Below are 10,840 nucleotides of genomic sequence, written 5' to 3' on the forward strand. Positions count from 1 at the left end.
TTTTTGGTTTACAGTTCTGTTTTTATTGTGCTTTAGAGACAAGACCTCACTCTGTCACCCTTGCTGGCCTAAAACTCACTATGTAGACCAAGCTGGCCTTGAACTCACAAAGATCTGCTTGCCCCTGCCTTCTGGGGGCTAGGATTAAAGCTACAGTGCCAGGCTGGGCATACAGTTTTTATTATGCTGATTCACAAGGGGAATGAAATATTGGGCCCACTTTGTCTGATGCTCCTGTGGAACAGTTGCTGGGAATGGAGGCTTTGGAATGTCCTAGGCACATGATAAACTGTTGTTTACTGGTTATCAGTTTCTCTCTGCCAAGAGCTAGGCTAGCTCTTTCGAACTTAACATTGGCATCTGGGTTCTCTTTGACAGGTTCTAGGTGCCAATGATGCCCCCCGGAGGAGCATTTCCTCAGTAAGTACCTCCCTTGGATGTGTATATGTACACATGCGCATATACATGAGAGGGGGAGAGCTGTGCTCATGTGTTTCCATGTGCATCCAAGTGCGCAGGTGCGCTTGTATGTGGTGTGTGTGTGCACGTGCACATGCACACATAATGTGCATGAGACTGTGTGTACTATGTGTATACATGACTGTGTTGCTCCCTGGCCCTCCTGTCCTTCCCTCTGAGGCGCAGTCTCCAGAAGTCACTCATACCTCATCTCTGATTTGTGATAGATATAGTCCCCAGGGGAATGAACCCAATTCCCTGGTCACAGCCTTGTTCCTCTGACCTTGGCTGATCCATGTCTTCTTCCTTTCTGTCTTCCCTCTAGCAACAAACAATTGTGAGTATTCTCTGAATTAGATTTGAGGGGCTCTAAGTTACTTTGGGGTTAACCCAAGTCCAGTGGTCTTGGGGTGGTGGTGGCTGCTGATCAGGAGCCTCAGAACAGCAATCTTGCCTTGGCTGACCTGTGGGATTGGTACTGGTGGGAAGAAGGGAACTGGCTCAAGTCAGGGTGCACATTGGTGTACCAAAGGGCTCACTTTCACCCTCTCCCTTCTAGCCTCCGTCTGCTAAGTATGGTGGGCGGCATACAGTCACTATGATCCCAGGGGATGGCATCGGCCCGGAGCTCATGTTACATGTTAAATCCGTATTCAGGTATGGAGGGCCTGGACTTTCTTCCCTTACCTTCTCTCCCAGAGAGTGTTATACCACACACCAATCTGGAAGCACCCAAGAACTTTGTGCCAAGAAGCACAGGGAATCCAGAAGCCCACCATCTGGTACTTTTGCCCAAGTACCCAGTGGGGTGGAAAGCCTGCTTGTAAAGCCAGGTCTTGCATCCCAATGTTTCTCATCCTGCTAGACTGACCTGGGTACAAGAAAAGTAGCACCAGTCCTGTAGGGGTCAAGTGTGACCCTTATGTTTGGCATGGATGGGTCCAGTTTCCTCTTAGCTGGAGCCAGGTCAAGGTGGAAAGCAGCAGGGAAGAGACTGATAAAGGCTTCAGGAGAGGGTGTGGAAGGCCCTAGGCAAGCCTTTTTAGCCTAACTTTACTGCAGACATGCGTGTGTGCCAGTGGACTTTGAAGAGGTGCATGTGAGCTCTAACGCTGATGAGGAGGATATCCGAAATGCCATCATGGCCATTCGCCGGAACCGTGTGGCCCTGAAGGGTGAGCCCAGGGACCAGGTTGGGGTGCTATGTGTGATTCCTTTTGCCTGTATAGTGACTTTTGTGGATCCCCATGGTTCCAATTTCAGGGATTTTTCTGGTTATTGATGACTCTTATTCTTAGCATCTGGGTAGAAACTTCTGTGGGCTGTTGACAGTATGGTTCTATTATTTCAATGGCCTGTGTAAGCTTGCTCAGTAGCTTCCTCCCACCTCTTTCTTCACTGAGGCATGCCTCTGCTGGAATATGCTTTGACCCACAGATTTTTTTCCAAAAACGAAAGATCAGAGATGTAGTTTACCCCTGTGCCTGCTGCCTTGACTCCAAGTGGCATAGTCATGGACATAAGCATTCTAATAATCCTCCCTGAGGTTTGCCTTGATTGGGTGGCACAACCTTAAACTAATAATCATTTTATGAAGTTTAACCCATTCACTGCTCTGTGTGAAGAATATGTTGGCGGCCGGGCGGCGGTGGCGCACACCTTTAATCTCAGCACTCGGGAGGCAGAGGCAGGCGGATCTCTGTGAGTTCTAGGCCAGCCTGGTCTACAAGAGCTAGTGCCAGGACAGGCTCCAAAGCTACAGAGAAACCATGTCTCGAAAAACTAAAAAAAAAAAAAAAAAAAATATGTTGGCATTGAATGGGCCTTAAACAATCCACAGGGTGCCATAAGCACTGGGTGAAGTCAGTCTGGGAACACCTTGGAGGCAGGGACAGGTGGTCCTGCTGGACTACCAAAAAAGACTTTTCTGCTTGTCATGATCTAATCACCTTCTAGCAGATACTACCTCACTGATCTCACTGGGCCTCTGTTTTTCTTCTCTAGATATCTGGGGCACTCTGGCCCAGACATTCTGTGGCCTAGTTGGGACCTTTTTCAGGCAGCCCCCACCTGCCCCTGAGCTGGGCATGAAGGCCTGGCAGTAACCCTAACCAAGGTCACCTTGTTGGCCCCAGCATGGACAGCCAATTTAGTCATATACAGGAATGGTCACTCTGTGGAGCTAGCCTAGGTAGTAAATGGCACGGTGTCCTGGCTAGCTGTCAAGCATATTTATTAATTTATTTAGTAAATATTTACTGAGTACCTACTATGTGCCAGGTGCTTGTCAAAGTTCTTGAAACTCATCATGGGTCTCTCTCTCTCTCTCTCCCCCTCCTCTTTCTCTCTCTCTCTCTCTCTCTCTCTCTCTCTCTCTCTCTCTCTCTCTCTCTCACATACACAGATACATACATACACACACATGCATACGTATACATCCCTTTGAACCTCATGGAGCTCACAATGGCAGTTACATCATAGAGTTCAAGGAAATATTTTGCTCCTGAAAATGGTCTTCTCCAGTTCTCCAGCTGGATCAACCTTTGGTGAACGTTCTCTGGGCCAGATAGGGGAATATGGCAATGCAGCTGAACCCAGAAGATCCCTTTCTAGCTTGCCTATCTTGTTTGTTTTTGTTCTGTAGGCAACATCGAAACCAATCATAACCTGCCACCATCTCACAAATCCCGAAACAACATCCTTCGGTGAGAGTCATGTATACAGCATCGTGGCTCTTTGAAGACCAGGGTGGGCTATGCTGGCATTCATGACCCTGTTACTAATTGGGCCTGGTTTGACTTTCTCCCTGTCACCCTCCCAGCACCAGCCTAGATCTCTATGCCAATGTCATCCACTGTAAGAGCCTGCCAGGAGTGGTGACCCGGCACAAAGACATAGACATCCTCATTGTGCGGGAAAACACAGAGGGAGAGTACAGCAGCCTGGAGCATGAGGTAGGCAAAGCTACTTGATCCTCTTGGGTGGATGGTGATGATTATGGCCAGAGTCATAGTTGAGAGAGCTTCAGAAACAAGGAAAAGGTGCCCCTACTCAAGGAATTGGAAAAGCCAAATATACTTAGTGATAAGGCTGCATCCTGTGGTACTCCCATTAAGCCCTTTGTTGTCCCCTGACCTCTTCTCAGAGTGTAGCAGGAGTGGTGGAGAGCCTGAAGATTATCACCAAGGCCAAGTCCCTGCGCATTGCTGAATACGCTTTCAAGCTGGCCCAGGAGAGTGGGCGTAAGAAAGTTACGGCTGTGCACAAGGCCAACATCATGTATGTATACTCCATACCTTTCTGCCTACTTTGAACAGGTGCAAGGGCCTACTCAGGTCCACCTGCGGGGTCTAGGGTATCAGTGACCACGCTCAGGACTGTATCCTGTTGTCCCTGAGGCTCTGTGTCCTCACTATAGTGCATCCCTAGAAGAGGCAAGATAGATGGGGTTATGCTTGTTTTTCCATATGGAGAACAGGTTATAAATTAGTCCTCAGGGTTCCATGGTTCTCTGTACACCCTATTTCTCCTATCCAACTGACTGTAGTGAGAGGCCAAGCTGGTGTCTTGTATCCTCTGTCATCTAGGAAACTGGGCGATGGACTCTTCCTCCAGTGCTGCAGGGAGGTGGCAGCCCGCTACCCACAGATCACCTTTGACAGCATGATTGTGGACAACACAACAATGCAGGTAGGTAATCAACCCAGCTGGCCCCATAGCCTTCTGCCCACCCTTGGTTCTCAGGGCTTATACAACTCGGCTCGCTTCTTTTCCCACAGCTAGTATCCAGGCCTCAGCAGTTTGATGTCATGGTGATGCCTAATCTCTATGGAAACATCGTCAACAACGTATGTGCAGGGCTAGTTGGAGGCCCGGGCCTTGTGGCTGGAGCCAATTATGGCCATGTGTATGCAGTATTTGAGACAGTGAGTAGCCAGGCACAACTCTGCCATCTTTCTCTTATGTTATAGTTGGTATCCCACAGTGGTGTTCAGCCATTGGTACTGCTTAAGACTAAAGGTTTCTAAAGAAAACACAGACCCATGAACATCCATCCCTATTCCCTCTCCCAAGCCCTGATATGTCTTCTTTTGCTGTGTCTGGGATGTGCCTTGACTGTGTATGGCCCACAAGTAGAATCATCTGCTATGTAATCTAACATTTTCCCACCTACCCCCTTCTTCCCTTTTCCAGGCTACAAGGAACACAGGCAAAAGTATTGCCAATAAGAACATTGCTAACCCCACTGCCACACTGCTAGCAAGTTGCATGATGCTAGACCACCTCAAGTAAGTGGCTTCTTAATGCCTGATCATGAGTCCTCTGGCCAGCCTCTAGGCCCTGAGAACCAAAAGCTTGTTCTCTTCATCCTCTAGGCTCCACTCATATGCCACCTCCATCCGCAAAGCTGTCTTAGCATCCATGGACAATGAAAATGTAAGGTTCCTCTTGTCCCACTTCCGGTTTCCTTTCCTCTAGCCCATGTTATACTAGTCTGACGAGTCCTATATGCTTCAGGCAGTGACCAGCACTGACTGTGGCCTGTAAGGGAATGGTAGTATTGGCCTCCTGGTGCCAGTTCCTTGTCCTTCTAACTATAGGAAACAGTGGGTAGCCCTGGGCCACCATAGGGTTGTGGCAGACTTTGGCCTGATATGTTCAAGCTTTCTGTTTTCCTCCAGATGCACACTCCAGACATTGGAGGCCAAGGTACCACATCTCAAGCCATCCAGGACATTATTCGTCACATCCGCATCATTAACGGCCGGGCTGTGGAAGCTTAACTATCCTTGCATTTATTTCAGCCTGTCCATAGGACTCCCTTCTCACTCTAGCACTCCTCCTAGCTTGGTGGATGGGCTCCAGAATAAAGCCACTTCTGCCCTAGTACTTGGCCACGTGCTTACCTCATGCCAAGACGCCAGTGTTTTGGTTCCCACTTTATTAAGAAAGAAACAGGTACTCTTTCCCACTCAGGACCCTCTAGGAGGATCACAAGTAGACAGGTTGAGATGCGAGCCTTGCCCCAGAATTTCTGTCCTGCCATGGGGGCTGGGGAGTGAGCATAACAGCACCCAGCAAGGTAGGAGAGCAACTCCCACAGGGTGATAGAAGTTGCCTGCTTTCCCTCAAGGCACTGAGAGCTAGGGCAAAACCAGCACAGTCCCTGCTGTCGATAGTTCCAGTAAGATCTAGGGATTAAGCCAGGGGTGCTGGAGGCAGTCGGCAGCACTGGCCCGTTTCTCAGGGATGTACTCCATCATGGGCAACAGGAAGGCACTGAACTGTGTAGCTTGCTCCAGGGGCCACTCATACTTCTCCATGAGCACTTCATATAGGCCCCAATGTTTGAGGTTGTGGATATGCCGCAGCTGTCCTGCGGGGGGGGGGGGGGGACCACACAACATTAGACTGTGTCGCCAGGTAGGCTTATTGTACCCAGTGTTCTCTCTGTCAAATCAAGGTCCCTGACCTCCCCTCTGCTCTCCTAGCTCCTGTGGCCTAAGCCTACTTGGTCCCTACCCCTGCGGTTGAAGAACTCCCGTGAATAGCGGCCTGAGAGGGCAAAAGCTGGGGGGATGTCTCCCAGAAGCTCCACAATATGAGCAATGTGGTCTGTGGACAGAGAGAATATTGGGTGTCAGGGTGGGGCAGCTGGAGGTCCTAAAACCAAGGCCAGGGTTTGCCTCCCTTACCCTCATCACGACTGTAGTCTTCTCCAGAGTGAGGCTCAAATAGATAGTCGCCAGTGGCCAGCTCGAAGGCCTGGAAGGGAAGAGAAGTGAGGTTGTAGCAGGTGGCTGACCCTAGGCATGGAGGAGGGTAACTGAACTAGCATACCATGCATGCTGTGCTCCAGATGTCAGCAGGGGGGCCATACTCAGCACCAATCAGAACCTCCACGGCCCTGTACTGCCGAGTCTGAATGTCCTCGGTGAAGTGTTTGTGCTGGAGGAAAAGGGAACCCTGGGAGCAGGAGCCTGGGTGCAGGCTAGCCTGCCCCACAGCCCACATCTGCTTCTGGTCCATGCACCTGAGCTTCATGGAGCTCACTCTATTCTTAAGAGTTCCCCAGATGTTACAAGAGGACCTGAGGGTAGCCCCTTCCTAGTAGCTCCTGTCCCTTGCCATGGGCATCGTTCTGGCCTGGCATGATTCTTCTACTTCTGCTTGAGCAGCAAAAAGTAGCTCTCAACTATACTCAAGGAGACTGCTGGCTATTTGAATTGTAGGCCGTGCCAGAGGCCTAGGGTAGGGCTCCCCAACACCAAGCACCCTGTCATCCCAAAATGTTCAACTCAACATACCACCCAGCAGGCGTTGCCCAGGTCTGCGATCTTGATCTTGATCTTGTCTGCATTTTGGGGCTCCAGGGGGTTCACCAGGAGGTTGGAAGCACCAAATGGTGCTAGGGAAAGAAGAGAAGGAAGAGACTGGTCCTAGCCCTATTCTTCCTGGTCCTGCCTATCTACTACCCACTGTTCCCACACTTACTGCTAGGAGACAGGAGACCCCCAGTCTCACGCTGGTTAGATGAGCCTGAGAGGATGGAGCAGGAAGCCGTGGAGAAGAGAGACCCTGAGAAACCTGAGGTCTGTGAGCTGGGACTAAGGCTGCGGTCACCCCCAGGCGCAGGGGATGAAGAGGCTGGAGAGGGGCCAGCCCTGGTGCCCTCCGGGTGGCAGCCTGAAGAAGAGGTGGAGCCGCTGCCCCGCTCTAATCTTGAACTGGAGTCTGGGAAGAAGGGGCAGAAGGCCATATGAGCAGAGGCCTGCATTCCACATGCATGCTTAGTGGCCCAGTGCCCTTTTTGACCCCTCACCCTCAGGCTGTACTGCGACCTCCATGGCCTCCAGCCTCTGCAAGTCCCGCAGCCGCTCCTCCAGCAGCCGCTTCTGTTGCTTCCTTTTGCGCCTCATCTTCTTCCTCTTGTTTTTAGACAGCTTACCAGTCTGCCACCAGAGTCAGGGTCACCTGCCTGGCTTCCCTGCCCAGCCCTGGACCCCAGAACTAACTCCTATAGGCATCAGGAAAATGGTGCTACTACCTTTTGTCTCACACTTAGTCCCAGCCTTTTATCCATTTCTCTGCCTACCCTCCTACCCCCCTACTCTATACAACTTGGTGGGTTTGGGGAGAACCTAGTGGGCCCGTCCTAAATTGTTCCTTGTCCACTCCTAGCTTAGATGAAGTGGTCTGAAGCAGTCATTTGGGAAAGGTACAGTATCCTTCCATTGATGTGGGCGTGGGCCCAGTAGTCACCAGAGGCAGCTTGGAGCACATGACCTACTCTGTGTAACCACTATTTTCTCAGGTACCCAGCTTTTTAGAGGGGCCGCTGCATAAGTTCAAACGGTATAACCGGTGTGGCTGAGGAACCGAGCTCTGAGGACGTGTCCTTGTCTGACTTGGATGGGAAAAGGGGACGGGAAGAGTGGGGGTGCCACAACTTACCAAGACCTCCTGGGGAGCGGTACTGACTGGGGATAGGGATCGAGGAGAGAAAAAAGAATAGTAATTCAGGGATTGAGGCCCAGAGTTCTGGTGCCAGTCCCCACACATGCTCTTGATACCTGTGGAACGGGATGGGGGCTGAGCCCCTGACTGCTGCCACTTAGTGGCTTCAGCAGCCAGGCGCCTGATGTAGGCATCTCCGACACACAGTAGGATGTTCTCAGGCTTGATGTCCGTGTGAATGATCTTGCACTTAGTATGGAGGTAATCCAGACCATGTAGCACCTGGAAAAAGCTACAGCTGAACCACAGCAGCGACATCCAGCCAAACTGGGCAGCCTGGGACAGCACCTACCTGCCTAACAATGCTCTTAACACAGGGCACAGGCAAACCCTGGTAATTGGACTTGATGATCCACTTGAGGAGCTGGTGACCCAGAACCTCTAGCACCATGCACACATCTGGACTTGGAGTGAAGGGCAGCTAGCGACACAACTAAGGCACAGGTTTACCTACCCTCCACCTAGGCTTCAGCGGTGCAGAGGTCAGGGAAGCAGGACTTTCCCTGGACCATCTTGGTGACTACCACTGTCTCGGTTTATTATTTATAGTGTTTCTGTCACCGGCAAAGATGTGCCAGTTGGCATGGTACCTTTTGTCATCCTAGAGATGCCTCTTAGACCAGCCTTAACTGTTCTGCCCAATTGTTCCAAAAGGCCTCAAAAGCAGCCTTTTATAGTTAGGTCATTCAGCAGCATCCACAGATAATCATCGTCCACCTGTGTTCCTCTGCTCAGAAACACAAATGCTCAAAGGGCATTGTTGGGTTGCTTCATGGGCTATCCCTGCAAGGGCTGAGTCCCATGGTGCAGACCAGAAGTCTGAATTCCTTCGACTGCCCTATTTCTCATCCTTTGAAGGATACGAACTCCATTAACTCCTGAGATCCTGAAGTCATCAATGAGCTGAACAATGGTCTCTCTTTTGGGGTCGCTAGGGTCACTGTCCCGGACCTGGAACAAAAAGGCAAGGAGCCACAGATGGCTCCAACCTGTTCCTCATAGCTGCTCAGTTGCCCTAAAGTACTTCTGGCCCCCTTTCCCAGTCCAGCTGGGGCCCACTTAAAGAGAGGCAGCTGCCTCTTTCAGCTCTCTGCCCTCTAGGTTCTCTTACTTGGCAGAGCCAGCTGGAGCCTGCCCCCTCTGGGAGCCCCGCCCCACTGCAGGGCCCCATATTGCCAGGCCCAAGGCAGTTCAAGAAGCCGGGAACAGTAGGGGAGGTGCCTCACACATTTCAGGAGCTTGATCTCATCCACAGCTGTCTCTGTGTAATGTCCTGCACTCTTCACTACTTTCAGAGCCACGAAGCGCTTGCGCCTGTAATACGGAGACCCTCATAGGCTGCCAGCCTTTGCCAGACTCACGTGGTCATGGTGGTGGCCTCAATCAAACCCACAGACAGATACCAGCCACTCACTGAATATCCCAGCAGAGCCAGACGGTAGAGAAGTGTCCCCAGCCTAGCTTGCGCACCACGTGGTACCGCCCATTGAACAAATCACCTATCTTCACTGGGTAGTAGCCACCTGCAGAAGGGAGCCAATAGATCAGAGCAGGACATCTCTCCTATTCCTCAAGATAGCCCAGTCCTGCTGACCATCTGTCCCATGAAGGGCTTAGTCTCTGGGCACCTTCTTCCTCCCAGGCTATACCAAGCCCCTACAGCGGTAATCTGGCTGACCACGTGCAGCCAAGGTCAGGCCTTACCCTTGCAATAGTCCTTGGGGTCTTCCTGCTCCTCATCATCAGAGCCCAGGAGCCCCTGCAGCAACCGAGGTGTGGCTGGAGCTAATTCAGAGCCTGAAGACTCAGGCCCACAGGAGGTCTGAGAGCTGTGGTGAAGAGGGAGAACATAGTGAGCTCACAAGGTGCAAGGGACTTCAGTCTCCCCAGCTTGATCATACCTGCTGCTGCTGCTGCCACCACAATCCACAGCACCACTACCACCAGCACTGGCACTCATTCTGATGTCACAGCCCAAAGCTCTCTGATGCACTGGCCCACTGTTTCTGTGGGACCCAGCCGTGGCAAGTGCATTTATAGCCTCTGCTGCTGACCTCACCCGCCTTTATAAATAGCCTCCCAGCTGCTCAGCTGTGGGCAAGGTATGCAGCGGAGGGAGGGGCAGTGCACTGATGGCCGCCTTGGAGAGCCCAGCCCCTAGGCTGAACCCCTCTGTTTCACCCACACTCTAGAGACAGAGGGGACCACCAAGTTGGGATTATGGCAGTGACTCAGTCCCTAGACGGATTCCCCACAATCCAGGACCAGCCAAGGAAGACACCTACATGGAGATGGAGCAGTCTGGAGCTCCTGCACCCTAGGACTGTGGTGAAAGGTTCCTATGAAAGAATGTAGTTGACATGGTGACCAGATACTTAGGCTGAGCTCTCTCTAAATGTGGCATGTCACTTGATGCTTTCTTGAACTTCCCACTTAACCCATGTGAGTACCTTTCTGGAGGTGACCCCTGGCAGTCTCATCTGAACCCCACTCTTTGTTCATTCTCAGCCCTGATTCCAGCTTTTTTGTAATTCACAGATCCTCCCAATACAGGTGGGAGCCCAGATCTCCCTTAAATGTTGCTGAGCAAGGGTCAAAGGCGAGAGCTAAAAACAACTCATTACTCCCATCAGATCACTATTGACTTGTATAGCCTCCTACCCTTAGCTCCAGAGATGGCCACCTCTACCTTAATGACTTGATGTGGGAAGGTCATCTGTCTATCTGTTGCTTTCATTGGTTAATTAATAAAGAAAATGCTTGGCCTGATAGGTCAGAACATAGATGGGTGGAGTAGACAGAACAGAATGCTGGGAAGAAGGGAAGTTTGAGGGCAAACGCAATGGAGCCAGCCACCAGGTCA

General features: G+C 51.3%; 2 protein-coding genes across 3 annotated transcripts in view; one reads left to right on the forward strand and one right to left on the reverse strand.

Moving 5' to 3' along the window:
* Idh3g (isocitrate dehydrogenase 3 (NAD(+)) gamma) overlaps nt 1-5,346 on the forward strand; it is an 8,995-nt gene extending 3,649 nt beyond the window's left edge. Inside the window, exons 2-13 of one of the 2 annotated variants that reach the window (XM_005371802.3) lie at nt 379-420; nt 785-796; nt 1,019-1,116; nt 1,522-1,634; nt 3,104-3,164; nt 3,281-3,413; nt 3,605-3,738; nt 4,047-4,149; nt 4,239-4,385; nt 4,654-4,748; nt 4,836-4,896; nt 5,142-5,346. In XM_005371802.3, the coding sequence (XP_005371859.1) occupies nt 379-420; nt 785-796; nt 1,019-1,116; nt 1,522-1,634; nt 3,104-3,164; nt 3,281-3,413; nt 3,605-3,738; nt 4,047-4,149; nt 4,239-4,385; nt 4,654-4,748; nt 4,836-4,896; nt 5,142-5,243 (1,101 nt within the window). In that variant the 3' untranslated portion in view covers nt 5,244-5,346. The remainder of the gene's footprint in view (nt 1-378; nt 421-784; nt 797-1,018; nt 1,117-1,521; nt 1,635-3,103; nt 3,165-3,280; nt 3,414-3,604; nt 3,739-4,046; nt 4,150-4,238; nt 4,386-4,653; nt 4,749-4,835; nt 4,897-5,141) is intronic. The other variant, XM_005371803.3, reaches the window with a different exon arrangement.
* Nucleotides 5,347-5,355: 9 nt separating this feature from the next.
* Nucleotides 5,356-9,937, reverse strand: Srpk3 (SRSF protein kinase 3). Its single transcript, XM_005371806.3, has 15 exons — nt 9,879-9,937; nt 9,682-9,806; nt 9,392-9,500; nt 9,204-9,291; nt 8,841-8,928; nt 8,270-8,376; nt 8,034-8,199; nt 7,915-7,940; nt 7,283-7,412; nt 6,955-7,194; nt 6,768-6,868; nt 6,301-6,408; nt 6,156-6,225; nt 5,983-6,075; nt 5,356-5,836 (listed from the first exon to the last, which is right to left on the reverse strand). Exons 1-15 carry the CDS (start codon nt 9,935-9,937, stop codon nt 5,652-5,654), a joined length of 1,695 nt encoding a protein of 564 aa, XP_005371863.1. The 3' UTR covers nt 5,356-5,651.
* Nucleotides 9,938-10,840: the final 903 nt, after the last annotated feature.

Source organism: Microtus ochrogaster, unplaced genomic scaffold, assembly GCF_000317375.1.
Source record: "Microtus ochrogaster isolate Prairie Vole_2 unplaced genomic scaffold, MicOch1.0 UNK129, whole genome shotgun sequence".
In the NCBI taxonomy this organism is placed as follows: domain Eukaryota; kingdom Metazoa; phylum Chordata; class Mammalia; order Rodentia; family Cricetidae; genus Microtus; species Microtus ochrogaster.